Source organism: Ischnura elegans, chromosome 11 (genome assembly GCF_921293095.1).
Source record: "Ischnura elegans chromosome 11, ioIscEleg1.1, whole genome shotgun sequence".
NCBI lineage: Eukaryota > Metazoa > Arthropoda > Insecta > Odonata > Coenagrionidae > Ischnura > Ischnura elegans.
Genome location: NC_060256.1, coordinates 41,283,656 through 41,299,498, shown reverse-complemented (window position 1 = coordinate 41,299,498; position 15,843 = coordinate 41,283,656). Strand labels below are relative to the sequence as shown.

The 15,843-nt window shown below is 36.6% G+C and overlaps 1 protein-coding gene across 3 annotated transcripts in view; it reads right to left on the bottom strand.

Annotated features, from left to right (window-relative positions):
• Nucleotides 1-11,334: 11,334 nt before the first annotated feature.
• Nucleotides 11,335-15,843, bottom strand: part of LOC124167783 (calpain-5-like) — a 59,969-nt gene continuing 55,460 nt past the window's right edge. For 2 of the 3 annotated variants that reach the window (XM_046545801.1, XM_046545799.1), the window contains exon 15: nt 11,335-13,341. In XM_046545801.1, the coding sequence (XP_046401757.1) occupies nt 13,268-13,341 (74 nt within the window). In that variant the 3' untranslated portion in view covers nt 11,335-13,267. The remainder of the gene's footprint in view (nt 13,342-15,843) is intronic. The other variant, XM_046545802.1, reaches the window with a different exon arrangement.

Genomic DNA, 15,843 nt, shown 5'->3' with positions numbered 1-15,843 from the left:
TTTAGGGAGAAAAAGAACTAATTCCAACAAAATCTCCTCACAATGCTTGCCTAGTGACACTTATGCTAATGAGTGACCAAGGTTGATATAAGCGTGTATCACCTACTTCTATTACTGTAATGATTTTAATCAAGTATGAAGGGGAATTTGGCTCTTTATTCAGGATAACACTATTGTATTCATATTTTTACAGATTCAATCAGAGATCTGTTTCAGTGAATTTAATAGATTATTGCAAATACTCATGACCTCAATTTCCTCAATGATGAAGGAGAGAGAGTGTTTACTGAAGACAGCATAGGAAGAGTTCAGCATCTGAATTCATTCAAACCATTAGCTCTAGATAGAGGTTAGGAAGGTCAATTGAAACTTTCCTTATATTAGGTTAGAGTTTGGAGCTAATATTGTTCTAAAGTTTTTTGTGCATTAATCTTGCTTACCCCTCAATTTCACTCGGTGATTCAACCCATAGATTAGTTTGAATAGGTAATAGCTCTCCTCAGACTAAGTCACATGAAACACACCTTTAAGGTGGGTGTGACGTGTGACTTTCTTCTCCCTGGTCCACATCGCCCTACAAGAGTTTTTGTCACTCCAATCAGTCACTGCTCCCTCAGTCATGTTTACCCAGTGACGGCTGGTGGTTATATATCCAGGGTGTCCATTAGAGAAGATATACAATGATGAAAAAGGGTATGAAGTTCAAATGAATGCTGCTAAATGGCACTGAATACATTGACGGACTGGGATCCTGAGCGCAGGTAGTGTAGGTGGGAGCTACACCCCTACACTACCTGCGAGTTACTCACCAAATATGCGCGTGCACATTCGCGTCATGTTGAGTCTGCTCCAACCACCCATTTGAACATGGCAGGTCCCCCCGCTTTCCCCATCCCCCCCGAGCACCCTCAAGCGATCATATAGACTGAATATGCGGGCGGCGCGATGCCACGGGATCGCATACTTGTAGAGCGGTGAATTCGCCAAGGAGATAGCAGTAGCATTTGGAGCTTCATATCCCATCTCTGTGTGGACAGGATTTTTATCTTTCTCTTTGCAAAGGTATACATAGTTATTTGGGTGTACAGTACATCCATATATGCACAAGCCGCCACTGTGTTTACTCAATCTCATTAAACTTATTTGCTTTCATCCCATCATACTGGATAATTTTGTATTTGCCCAGCCAACCACTCGTTGTGCTCTCATGGACCACCTGTGATGTACAAACCACTGCCCAGGAAATGCTTTACAAAGCCTTCTGAAATTCACGATGATGTTTCTATTATTGTTCAGGTATTGATAGCATTCCTTTTTATTCCTATTCCTAATTTTTCTCATTTGGTAAAGTAACCTTCAGGATCTTTATGTCATCCTGAAACATGGTCTTTGCCGCACTACATACGAGATCACACACTGCATACTCTAAAGGATAATAAAACTCCATTTGGCTGGTCTTATTTACCATCCTTATAATAATTATTTTGTACAGTGAACTGCAGAGGCGTAATTATGAGGGGGATAGATCCACCCAAACCTGAGAGATATAAAATAAATATTTAAAACTATCGTCTAGTTATGCATTTTCTGCTGCTCTATTATAACTGCATTTTCTGATCATTTATTAATATCATGGCTGTGAGACGAATAACTGAATACGACAGGTGACTTAAGAAAATTTTTGAGGAGAGGTGAGGTGGACCCTCAATTGCCTGGAAGAGGGCAATTTTTTTCGGCAATTGATTTTTTAATGGAATAAAGAATAAATATTGTAACGTTCACTGATATATTTTAAAGAAGTACCCTATGCTTGGTGGTTTATAAAGCAAAGGGTGTTTTTTTTTTAATATATTAGTGGTCCTTGGTGCTATTTTAAATATATTAGTGAACCTTACAAGGTAAAGCCTGAAGATATCTGTTAGATTTTTTATTTTCTTCATTTAAAAGGTAAGTACATATCAACGCAGAAAGCAGAGGATAGCAGAGAATGGGCTTCTAAGCAACTTAAAATCAGCTAGTAGGTAAGTAAATTGTGTTGAAATGGCAGCAATACCAACATATTTCAACCTTCACTAACACATTAAAAAATAGTTACTCCCTTGATTTACTGCTGTGAAAACCGCTTCAAATTTAACCTTCAATTTCACATTAAATGCAAATAAATATGCGGCAACAGATTGCCGAAATTAACACGAATGTAAATTTGAAATAAGGGGATCAAAGGCTGCTACAATAAATCCATGCTACAATGGCAATATTATCATTTACGAGAATGCCAAAAATATATATTATACGACTCTCAGAGACGGCTTCGAATATGCCGTCTTTTGAGCGTATTCGGGGTGCTGGGAATAAAAAATCGGAAAGATTTGAGGCTTGGATCTTCACTACGAGAAAAACGAGAAGTCAACTGTGTATGTTGCCCCGCTTGACTTCAACTGTTGTTGTTGGGGGGCGACTACTCCACTATGCTGTGTTTACTATCGGCTGGCGTGGTATCCAGCAGAGGGAGGCAAAGCGTGAGGGGTTTATTACGTGCAGCCAGCCGCTAAAGTCGACAGTCAACAAGCCCAAAAGATACTGAAGGTGACGCAAAAACGTAAACAAATTCTAATGATACCACTTACAAGCATACCTCCTGGCTTAACATACGACACTAATAGCCAGCTTCGTAAATGCCCTTTTTAGAGCAAAATTTTCGTACCAGAAGCAAAAATCTGCGAGATTCGAGGCTTTTATCTCCACGGCGAGAATAACACATAAGGAGGTATCCCTGTAAATTGCCCAACTTGACTTGAGCTGTTGCTGCTGGCGGACGACTACTCACCCTCCTCAATGCTTTGTTTGCCTTCGGCTGGCGTGTTGCCCCGCGAAAATAGGATGAGCGGAGAGGGTTCATTGCGATTACGTTCATGGGAAGGACGATAAGCCAGCCGTGCAATGGGCAGTCAAAAACAACGAAAGCAGCAGTAGACGACAAAAAATGTAAACAAATTCTAATGATACCTTTTACGAGCATACCTCCTAGCATAACATACGACACTAATAGCCAGCTTCGAAAATGCCCTTTTTAGAGCAAATTTTTCGTACCAGAAGCAAAAATCTGTGAGATTTGAGGCTTTTATCTCCACGGCGAGAATAACACATAAGAAGGTATCCCTGTAAATTGCCCAACTTGACTTGAGCTGTTGCTGTTGGCGAACGACTACTCACCCTCCTCAATGCTTTGTTTGCCTTCGGCTGGCGTGTTGCCCCGCGAAAAGAGGATGAGCGGAGAGGGTTCATTGCGATTAGGCAGCCGTTCATGGGAAGGACGATAAGCCAGCCGTGCAATGGGCAGTCAACAACAACGAAAGCAGCAGTAGACGACAAAAAATGTAAACAAATTCTAATGATACCTTTTACGAGCATACCTCCTAGCATAACATACGACATTAATAGCCAGCTTCGAAAATGCCCTTTTTAGAGCAAAATTTTCGTACCAGAAGCAAAAATCTGTGAGATTCGAGGCTTTATCTCCACGGCGAGAATAACATATAAGAAGGTATCCTTGTTAGTTGCTCAACTTGACTTGAGCTGTTGCCGTTGGCGGATGACTTCTCAACCCCCTTCCCACTGATTTGTTTGCTTTTGGCTTGCGTGTTGCTCAGCGAAAAGAGGATGATCGGAGGGGGTGCATCACGACCACGCAGCCGTTCAGGGGAAGGACGATACGCCAGCCTTTGAATGAGCAGTCAACAACCACGAAAGCAGCTGAAGGCTACACAAAAACGTAAACAAATTCTAATGATACCACTTACGAGCATACCTCATATATTTTCATTAACCTAGCTATACATAAGTTTAAACTACTGCAATTTTTGGCCACCTTTTTTCGATTTCAGCCCACTGTACCCCGTGTATTGCGGGTCACTGGGTACGCGAACCGCCCGACATCAATTTGTTTTACCACGAAAAAAACGGAAAGGTGCAAGTTTGCGCAGGATTTTATTGTTCTGTTAAATAGACTAAATATGATAAGACTAACTGTTGATGAAAACATCACCGCGGACCGTAAGTTCATCTCTGATTTAGTTAAATTTGAGTAAAAAAGTTATTTTTAATTAAAATATAGTGGTCAGTTATAAAGCAATATTCTCTAAGAATCATAGCTAAATAGTATCGAAGAGATATATAAATATTATCGTTATAATAGAACAATCTTTATGTTTTTTCAGCACACCATGAGGCATATATGGGGCATGGTATTTTGTAAAAAATGTAAGTTAGGACTTTCACGATTTCTTTTCTTCACTTTTTGACGGCTGATTCACTTTTTGAAAGTCCCTGATGAAGTAATTCGCGCTATCACGAAATTGCGCTAAGAAAGGTGTGGGTGTGTTTCCAATATTTGCCTATTACGATGATTTAACACTTTGAGTGCCGGCTGCTAAATTTAAAGTCCTGCTGAAAAATCCAGCCATTTTTACTATATTCGTAATTTTTTTTAAAACATTAGCATCAAAAATATATTTATATCGATGTGCATTTCAATAAAAATGGACTTTGCTCTTCTTTATGCATGAGTTGAATAACATTTACTGCTAATTTTTAAATATATAATTTAACAATGAAAACCTACTGTTTTTGATAACGCATGCATAATAATTTTTTTAATATGCTAAATTTGAACTATTTAAAGCATGGAAATCATAAAAAAGCATTGTTCCAAGCAAAGCATTAAAAATCCTGGATGACAAAAAGGGTCAATGCACCCTCAATTAGTGGTCCATTGGCCCAAAGAATTTTCACACTAAGTGGCCCATGATGAGGATACCAGTAGCTACGGAGGACTTTTCGTCCTCAAAACATAATGTGAACTCTTTTTCCATCGAGCAGTTGATTTTTGAAAAAACAGAACCACTAAGCAGTAAACTGGAAAAGTACTACAGGCGAAATATTACGGCTTCACGCATACAAAGCCAATTAAATGGAAAGACGTAATATTACGTCCATGGCACGCAAAGTGTTAAACAGTATGCACTAGTATGGAGATCTGGTGGAAAAATCACTTCCGAGTAATTACTTTGCAGGTGCCCAAAAAATAAGTCCAATATGGCTTCATCACCATACAGTGCTGGCAACAATAAGAATGAAACATGCAGAAAGCATAGAATAAATCTGTGGCACTTTAAACCAGTTTTATATAAACAACGCAAACTATATTTAGTGAAACCATAAAGTTTTTTTCAAATAATTATAGTAATAGGCGTAATTTTTCTCTACTTTCATCTTTAACCTTATATCCCTTAATTTCATATTAATTCAAAATATCTGGTCACACAGACCCTGTTTTATTAGGTTTTTAGAAAGAAAACAACAAACTCTTAGGTATAATTCTCATTTTTAATATATTTTTCTATTTTCATTCAACGAGAGCATCATTGAAAGTACATCTTGTTACCAAATTTATCAGTGAAAATAAAAACTGAAAGCAGTCGTGGAAATTTGCTGCTGTCTTTGTATAAAAATAATGTTACAAGAATGGCGTAAATAGTTAGTTAAAGCACTCTTGGAGATTGAATATCACAGAATTAACATAAAACAGTGAATATTAGTGCATTGTAATGCTCACAAAAATAGTGGGAACTCATTGAGAATACAATTGCTTATAGTTACCACTTAAAATGTGTAAAATATGTAGTCTTCTCTACATTTTCCATACTAAGATTTAAAAAGCGTTAAATCAAACAAAATATGTTAATTCATACGACTGAGATTGCCAGAGAGCACAGACACATCGAAGTATGAATGATAACTTGTTCTGTTTGGCTTTTACCACATCTTTCAAAAGCCAAAGGACCTGTAAGTACTTCTCTAATTTGAAATACAACAAAATAATTCTAAATGAACATTATCAATGAACCTAATTGCTCTTGAGATTCAACTTTAATCTAACCAACTTTAATGGAACTGATTCGGAGATTTAAAACTAAATTTTTCTTCAACTGATTATTTTTTCAACATCTTGCTATTATTGAAGCCTTGATGAATGCTCCCACAGCATGCATACGAAATTGTAAGCTATGATGAACTTATTTAAGGTCAAGTTCGAAAGTTCCCATAATCAAGTTAATTTACTTTCAAGTCCACTTGGTGACAAGGATCTAGTAAAACAATTTAAGAATCACCTCCAATAAAAGAGACATCTAGTGGTCACTGTGTTTATTCATTAATCACCATTTATGACTCAATTACTAATGGAAATTTGCCCATGACCACGACCATTTCCTCTATCAAAGGTAATTCGTTAATTATCATTGGAGATTGTTGTCCGTCATCAGGCTTTCAAAATGCACCAAGTGTACTCACTAAAAAAACAGGGTTCTCTGAAATTACACAAAATCATGTGACAACTATATTAATTCCTTGATTCCGTAGTTAAATAATTTCAAATGATAACTTGGCATTCCGCTAAATTTAAATTATTCACAGAGTTCCATTGGTAGTTCTCCCACTTTGAAGAGCTTACCCAATAGGAGCATTGAAAACCTTCCATCAAATTGATAGGGAAAATTAAACAAGAAATTTCCCAGCCATAAATTTGGCATTTGAGTCAATAAATAGAATTCAAAATTTAAATGGAAATCTACTGCTTGCATACTGCTTGCACAGCATAGCAGAAGGGCTATCAAAGAAGGATAAAACATCCCAGAAATTAATTATCCCCATAATACAAGAGCAGTGAACTAATATTAGTAAGCAACAACTTCATATTGCATTGGTTAGATTCTCACCTCAGAAAAAGCTAAGAGCCATCAAGAGTTACATACAGATGGCTCCTCAACTTTGAGAAACTCGCAGAATCTTTAGAGCCACTAATAAAAACATGTAAATTATCAAAATTGCCCACAGTAAATCATTTTTCAATTTTTGGACAAGCATTAGTAATACACTTAATTATTTAAAAATATTTCAAATTCGTAATTATTGCATTTAAACATTCTGAGCACCATGAACATTAAAAAATATCAGTTAGTGAGAATGAAATACAAGTCTACAAGAGATATCCCAATTGATCAACAGATTTAGCCACCTCTTTCAGTCTTAAACAACCTCAATCGAGATCACACAATGATTGACAATCATTTTTTTTTGTAACTGCTCGTTGGTAATTATTTATACAATATAAACCAAGGATACTGGCATTTATAGTTAGCTGTTTTACACGGTACATAGAATTGCGCAGTCTGACGTACGTGTGAAGGCACAATCAAAATTGCGTCGTGTAAAGCGGTGAATTGCTAGAACACATGCGAGAATGCGTGGATGCGAGACGGCAAAATAGCCCCTGTTCTAATTTCGTTCATGCATTCGCGCAATTCCACGCCATTTTAGAAATTAATGCAGCTCTAACCTGCGCAATTCCGTGTACCGTGTAAAACGGCCTTTAGAATAGGAAACCAGTATTACCGGCACCAGAATACCCTTTTAGTTCTAGTTCTGGAGAAAAAAGAGAAAAAGTTCCTAATACAAAAACTGTTCCTTCATGTGTTTACCACATATGCATACATTTCCATGATCCACATACTCATATATAATGAAAAAAATGTAAGTAAGTACACCCATGATGTATATTTGATATTGAATACCAGCAGATACCTACAGTTCCTTAATGAAATGTCTTTATCACTTGAAACAGCGGTTAAATTACCAAAAATATCCTGACATGAATCTAATCCACTTACAGGTCCCACAAAAAATATAATTATGAAAAATTTGCATACAACACCGAACTCAGCACTCAATTACAATTTAAATTGTAACATCTTAGGGCAAATATTTTCATACATAAGAATTTCCGTGAAAATTAGTATCAGCATGAAAAATAATAAAAAAAGGAGTACAAATATATAATGATAATTTATCAATTATGTGAAATTGTTAAAAAAAAGCACCAGGGTAAATGACTAGACAACAAATTAAAAATAAAGATGATTAACAATTTTAACAAAAAATAGCTTTAGCTTCATGAATGTGCACAATATACATACTGCACTACATGATACATTTTAGCATTAGGGTAGTCTGAAGTCTCTCACTATGACACACTTGCTTAACTATAAGTACAGTGAAATACACTACCATGAATGGAGACTGGTGAATACAATCCTATTTGCCAAAACATTCACCTAAAAAGCACCATTATTTAGTCAAAATGCCTACCCCTATGTTGCAATCCACAAAATCAAAGATTTGATTTTACAATGTCAGATGAGATCCAATAATATTAACAGACATAATATCCAAAGATAAAGGATAGTGGCATTCTTGAATTCAAACACTTCAATTCCACTAATCCTTCAAAAACAATGTCCACTAATGAATTTCCCTGAAAACTGTTAACATCCTACAAAGATTCCACTATAAAATGATACATGTATACGCCTCACATTAAACTCTATCTTCAGTTACAGCAAGAGACTCAATTCTTTCTCACGCCCCTTCTAACATCCCTGCTATTTTCCCATTCATTAGAGAAATATATATGTCCGAATACAGCCTGATCCTAAGACAAGTCTTATGACTTTTAATTTGTAATCTAAAATAATGAAAACATCAGAACGCTAGATGCAAGACGTAGAATATCTGATGCTTGAAAATTACTGCAGGATCATGTGTTTGCCCTCAATCCATTTCCAGTTGATTCAGATGGATCATGAGATACTTCATGTTTTGCCATACAAGAGGTTGAGAGGCCAATTAGAAGGTAAAAGGACCTGGAAAAGGCCTAGCATAGAGCTGCGGGACCGAGCAAGCAGCCGCAAATAGTGGCTGGCCGAATCATAATTAGGGCCTGCTGGGAAACATATACAGCCAATGGGGTCGGCAATAAATAAATAATTCTGTTTTTAACATTGCCAGCAATTCTATTATTTCTGTCAATTCCTTGATTGCGATGAAACCAAAACATTACAGCGTACTTTCAAGTTACTTCATCATAAGCTCCTACATTCTTATCTATAAACTGTATGGAGCAACCTGCCAGACAGAGCATCACATTGCCAACATGGGAATGCGGTTATTCACGCAGACCTGGAATCATTATTCATTAAAAGAATTACACAGATGGAAATGAAAGATAATGCTAAAATGAAATAAAAACTTCCTAATTTAGTCATTTTCTTCTTTGGAGCACACACAAAGAAAAAATTAACGCCTGGATTTCCATTCTAAATTCCATATTTTAATGCTTTTTTGATAGGAAAATTAAGTCAGACATGATCTCGGAAGGACAAGGGAAGTTTTTATCAATATTGAACCAAAATGAGGAAAAAATTATAAATTTTATGAAAGATAAAACAAAATCTCCCTATATGAATTTCATGGAAGCAGAAAAAATTTCAGTTTTCTGTAAGGGTTGGTTTGCCCAGTTTCTTGAACAGGCACAATCATATCAAATCTCTCCATAAGTACTTCCCATTTTTAATCTCTTGATGCAGTTAATACTGCACCATTCAATTGTGAGTTCCCGAATAAAAATACATCCAATGATGGGGCAACAGGAGAGAAGGCTTAAATTTATAAGCCTAAAAGTTAAAAATTGACCACTTTTGGAAGAAATTGCTTCCGGCGCCCGAATTACAGCCAATAACTACCTGCGTAACCTGTTGCTATGCATAATCAAGAGGCATAAAAGTGACGATTAAGGTCTTGAGAAACTCGTGAGAAAAATCTCAAAATTTACAATTTTTTAACAAGTATTGGATAATGATTTCTTACAAAAACATTCAACACAGAAAAGTGACTTCCACATGATGGGTCAGTGAACAGACTCAGATCTATGAGAGATTCATGATAACAATGGTTACTTACTAGATTCCCAGTACTGGAACTATGACCTAGCAATATCTAGGTCTCAAAAATAAATGTTCAACAAACTACGATTCATTTTTAAATTGAGTTTATAAATGACAGGAATAAAGGAAACATCCCTGCATCAATTTGGCCTAGGAAATATATAAGACTCAAATGTATCCTGATATACCTATCTATATGATGGGTCTCAGAATTGCAGCTTGACACGTTGCATACCGGGGTATTTAAATTCCTAGGAACGCCGAAATTGGAAATATGTGCCTATTAGGGCGTAGTGCCTTTGGTTTAAACATGGTTAAAAAGCTAATTTTTAGAATATAACTTTATCCAATCAAACGTTAGGATGCATCAATTCATTATGAATAACGAAGAACAACTGAAAACATACAAGCGAATATGTATTGTACGCTTTAAAAATGTTTAGGTTGATGCACCTAAATGACGAGAATCTTCGTCATCCGTCCGGAACGTTCGGGAAAAAAATGACGACAATTCTCGCCATCCGTACGCAACGTGTTAAAATTTTCAACAGAAACAATTATTCTCCTCAGTGAGTTATAAAAATGGGAAGTTTAATCAAAATATATGAATATATTATACGACGCACTTTAACTTTATGATTGGGGAGAAAATACTAGAAAAACTGAATTTTGTAAAAATAATTTTTTCTGCAAAATATGTACCATTATTTTTTCTCCATTGGTCTCCCATGATAAAAATACCGACTACCGAGCATTATGAAAAATTATTGCTCTAAATGTTTTGACACGTAGTGATGCATGGCCAAAAGAAAGAAATATTTGTACAGAATTACATCAAGATTTTGCTCATATTTTTAGGTCAGTAACACATTACTCAATTTCTTTTCATAGAATTTCTGTAAGACTGAAGTAGGATATCAATTAGGGATGGGTTATCAAATCTACCAACCACCACAAATCCATTGAATTCCCACAATTCAATGATTCCAAGATTCGACTGTAGATTCGATGCGATCGAAACTTGAACAAGACGGGTCCTAAATAATACCCTTTATCTTTGTTTGAGCTACAATGTGAATGACTTGTGCATCAATATTACCAATCCTTCTTTCTGTAACTCAAATCTAGGAGATCAATAGCTAACTCTAAATGGGAAATAATATCACTTCGAAATCATTATTGTTTACATTGAGACATAGGCTTTTTAGACTCCAGAAATGGGCCATTAGGATTATTCAAGGTATTTCTGGCAGAAGTAGCTACCGGGAGCACTTTAAATCTCTGGGTATTCTTACATTACCTTGTATATATACTATTTTCATCTATTGTTTTTATCCTTCAATACAGAAGCATGTTTGATATCGGAATAAATGGTGATGTGCATGATTACAATACTAGGGCTTCTAAAGACTTCAGGATTGTTCCCACAATCTCACCATGTATAGTAAAAACCCTGTTTATGCTCGTGCGAGATTTTTCAATGCATTACCTAAAGATTTAAGGGAAATATGTTCTATATGTAACTTTAAGAAACAACTTTAATGGTATCTAGTGAGAGCAGTTCTTGTTATTCTATTGATGAATTTATGTCATTGCATCTGAATATCTAATTTTTACTTTTATTGTCTATGTTTGTTTTGTGTACCTACTTGACTTGTTCTATACATGTTGACCGCAAGTCCTGGAATTAATAAAGAAATATTATTATTATTATTGACCTTCCCGGAATTTCCTGGTGCCAGGATTTGAAATCGTTCATGAACTTCTTATTGATTCTCTCTGAAATTGTTTATCTTGCAAGAGTCACAAGCAGCGCTTCCTGTGTGAAACTGTGAGAACTAGGAGTGGTATTGATCAGCTACCTGTTAATTGCTCAAGAAACATTTCTTCCTAAAGGTGTATATAGGTACATGCATGCAGTCAGTAAATTTTCAAAATTTTAAGAATTTTGTGAATATGGATTCGAGATTTGATTCAAACCCCTGAAACAGTCGATTTTGGTTTCTGATTTGTGAAAATTGCAGATTAGACCCATCCCTAATATCAATCGATCATGTTTAAAAAGTTATTGAATCAGATTCTAGTTAATTTTAGGCTCAACTTTGGATGTGCTCCGGTGTGCAATTAATTTTAATGCTCACCTACAGTGAATTTCCATCAGAAACTAATACTATTTGAGGAAGACAATGTGCAAAACATTAACCCTTTACCTTCTCACATTATTCATAGGAAATTGGCATAGAAGACTATTCTGATAGCAACTAACACCAGCTGATTTGACTTTCACCATGCGACCAAGAAGTCATTCCACAAGGAAACCATTAAAATCAAAGACTTATTCCTTGACACAACTCCTTATTCTATTCCATTTTATAAAACTTATACCCTCTACTCCAAAGTAAAGACTACTATTAGGTTATAAGACAAAGACAATTTCAAGGAAATAACTGTGGACTAAATACATAGTGTTATACCCATAAAACTATAAGGCATCTCCTTCTTCCGCAGAGTCATGGTGGTAAAGACAATTACTACTGCTGAAAACCTAAGATTATTTGCTTCACTCTGGTAAGTAAACATAAAACTCAATCACTTTTGTTTCTTTTTTTTTTTTGGAAACTTTGAAATGTAAAAAGGCAAGATCTATACAAACGACTCCTACCTGTGGTAAAATAGTTTCATACTATAAATTAATAGAATAAATAGTTTTAAATAAATTAGGTCTGCACTGAAATATGGAATTCAACCTATTACAACAACACTCCTACACCACTATACCACATATCCTTACCAATGCAAATATCTGATAAAATATCCTACCTAATGCCTTTCTAAGAACTCAAACTTTGGTCAGAACAAGACTACTCTTCACTAAATAAATCCATATCTGACACATATTACTTGTGAAACTTGTGAGAAGCCAACTAATAGATACCAATGAAACAGTTGTTCAATAAATAACTTATGACCAAACACATTAATATTTTCAAATGAAGACTCAGGAAATTTTTAAGTGGGATAGAATCAAATCACAGCATAAGTTAGAAATGTCATTTGATCAGATGGAGCATGAATAGAAAGATAAACCTACCTTGAATCAGAATTGATCATTCACCTCACAAAAAAAACATTGTTTAGATACATTTTAATACTTAATTTTTAGTCTTAATGGCAAAAATATTTGAGAATATGTTCTCCTTCAAGGAGGTGCTGTGTCATGTACTTATATGAGAGCTAAAATAATCAATCCATTCAACAATAATAAAAACTTTGTAAATGTTAAAAAAAATTTGCCCTTCAGATCAAAATATGGATCTGAAACAATAAAAATTCATGCTTACAAATATCAATTGGCTTAAAATGTGCGTAGTTAAAAAAAATTGACTAGTATAATTATAGGAGGCTTTTTAGCCTATCACCATTTGTCCCTAAATGGCCATTACATCATCTTCTGTCAGGATTTCCACTAAAATTCTTCCCCTTACACATGCCAAAGATTCTGCTGAAAAGGAAAATATGAAGAGATTTAAAACAAAATGGCTTGCCATTGCTTTTGGTTAAACCTCACTTGTTCACTAATATTTTTGAAGAACAAAATGAAGAATTTGAGAGTGTAGAGTATTGTTTTCTAATAGAAAGGTGGAGGTTGATGAAAGAACAGATAGAATTTTTTTTCCAGCAAATACACAAGGAGGTTGTAAATATCGGGAGGGGCACCACTGGTTTCGAGCGTGGATTGAAGTGTGGTCGAATGGGGGTGCTCGGCTAGGACAAACCACGCCCACATTGACCAAAACATTGACAATCCCATAAGGGTCAATGCTAACTATTTGGTGAAAATTTTGGTATTAACTTCTTAATACATTAAAATTAACTATGGAACGCACAATGTAAACCTTTTTTTCTTACTTCATTGGTAGGCTTAGGTATAACCTAAATCTCTATTCCCAGGGAAAAATTATTATCAATCACCATGGTTACGTTCTACAACCAGATCAGCTGAAAATAAAATTTTAAGAGAGTAAACTAGTCATTTACCAACAATTATACAGGTATTGAATTTTATCATAGCCAAAGGGAATTAACAATTACAGTAATAAAGTATGTTTTCAAGGATATCCCCACCAGTAAAGTGGCTAACAGAAGCAGAGTTTATACATTAATAGAAGCATCGCCAATGATGGCTGAAATCTGATGACAATCACCGACGAAATACTAATGATTGGTAGCATTTTTAACTTGATTTAGTTCATTTTTAGAACAAATACCGTATAAGCGCGTGTAAGAGGCGCACCTTTTTTCCCAGTCATTGCAGCCGAAAATGGGGGTGCGCCTCTTACATATACTTCTTATCTTCCCCCCTCCCCTTCACCGGTCGCAAGTCCAAGGGGAACTGAGTGGCCTTGGTTTTCAGCGTGAGTCAGTCATCTGAAACCCAGGGTCAAAATCAAGCGGCTGGCAGGGGAGTTTCTCCCTTAGTGACGCATTTTTAAAATGCTCGTGTTAGCTTTTCTTACTCGTAAGCATCGCGCCGTCACGTCGGTACCCCAGAGGTGAACATGGAAAAGATCGTGCGGGGTGATTCGCTCCGGAGCGCGCTAAATTTAATGCCACGAGTGGGCATCCTGCCCAATTTATACTGCATAGAGTAATCGCTTATCACACGTAGATAAACGCGTAGTTTTGAAGGACATACCTGGTTAATAGTCAACATCTGTCTTGCCGAGCAATTTCCATTACGCTGAGCACCTGATTTTTCAAAAATCATCTTCAGGCGCTGATTGAGGATTTTTGCAACTGAAAATTATATTGGTGTCAAAACCTGCGGTTTAAAAAATTCGAACGAGTGTGTTCATTGTTGGACTAAATGGTGGATAGAAGAAATCAAAAATGCTAAAAAGTGAAGAGCGCTGAAGGAGAGGTCGAGGGGAAGGAGCGCGCTCCCTCCCCTCCCTATTTCAAGCTACGAGGCTCTGAGTGAAGGAGCAAGGGAAGAACACGTCCGATCTTGCATGTGACGTCGTTGCCTTTAAAGCGAAGGGGCGAAGGCGTAGCAATGTGATACACGCAGTTTGCGTTGCCTGAAGTTTCCAGTCTGTCTTGTCTTGTTTAAATGCGCTCATGCTACGCTTGTTTCTTCTGAAATTGTGCTGTTAGGACAATGTTGAATATTAGTAGCCTTGTTTTAGCTATAAATCTTTGTGTCAATCAATTAGAGCTCAAAAAACTTAAATGCTGTCAGATATACGTCGCGTTAGGTCTAATTCTTTTAAGAACCTCGTGCGTGTCATACAATTGCTGAAAGATATCAAGATATCTTCGAGCTCAGAAGGTGACTCACCTAGCATTTGACCTCCAGAAACTCGGAGAATTGAACCTGGTAGACCGAAAAAGGTCAGTTGGTGAGATGGGGTAGGGATGAAACACGTTTCCATTGGTCCCCTGTAACTTGATAATTTCCTATTTTCCTGTGGAGTCTCGGAAAGGAAAAAAACGGCCGAGGCATTTTCTGATTGAGGGCCGAGTGTAGTTCCGTTAGGCCCCTTGCACACACACCAATTTTGGACAGCTGGTAAAATATCGGCCGATATTTTACCGGCGAAGCGATGCTTGCACACACGCCGGATTTTTACTGGTCAAACGATAAGTTGCTATGTTTTTTGAGCCGGCGCCGGTGATCCACAGTGACAATGGCTGGCAGCTAACCGGCATTTAGCCGGTGCCGGCGCGTGTTCGGTACGTGTGCAAGCTCCAATGCTCTCCCATTGTTCACTATTGGAATGTGGACGGCCGATATTTTACCGGCCGTCCAAAATCGGTGTGTGTGCAAGGGGCCTTAAATCTACGACGTTGTTATTATCCTACGGCGCTGAGATTGCCCCGATTGTTGTCCAATCTTTTGGGAAAGTTCATGCTATGTGCCTGTCGTGTTTTGCCTTAAAATTTTCCACGGCTGCAATTCTATTGCAATACTCCTGCGAAAGCTTTTAAACAAAATTGTTCG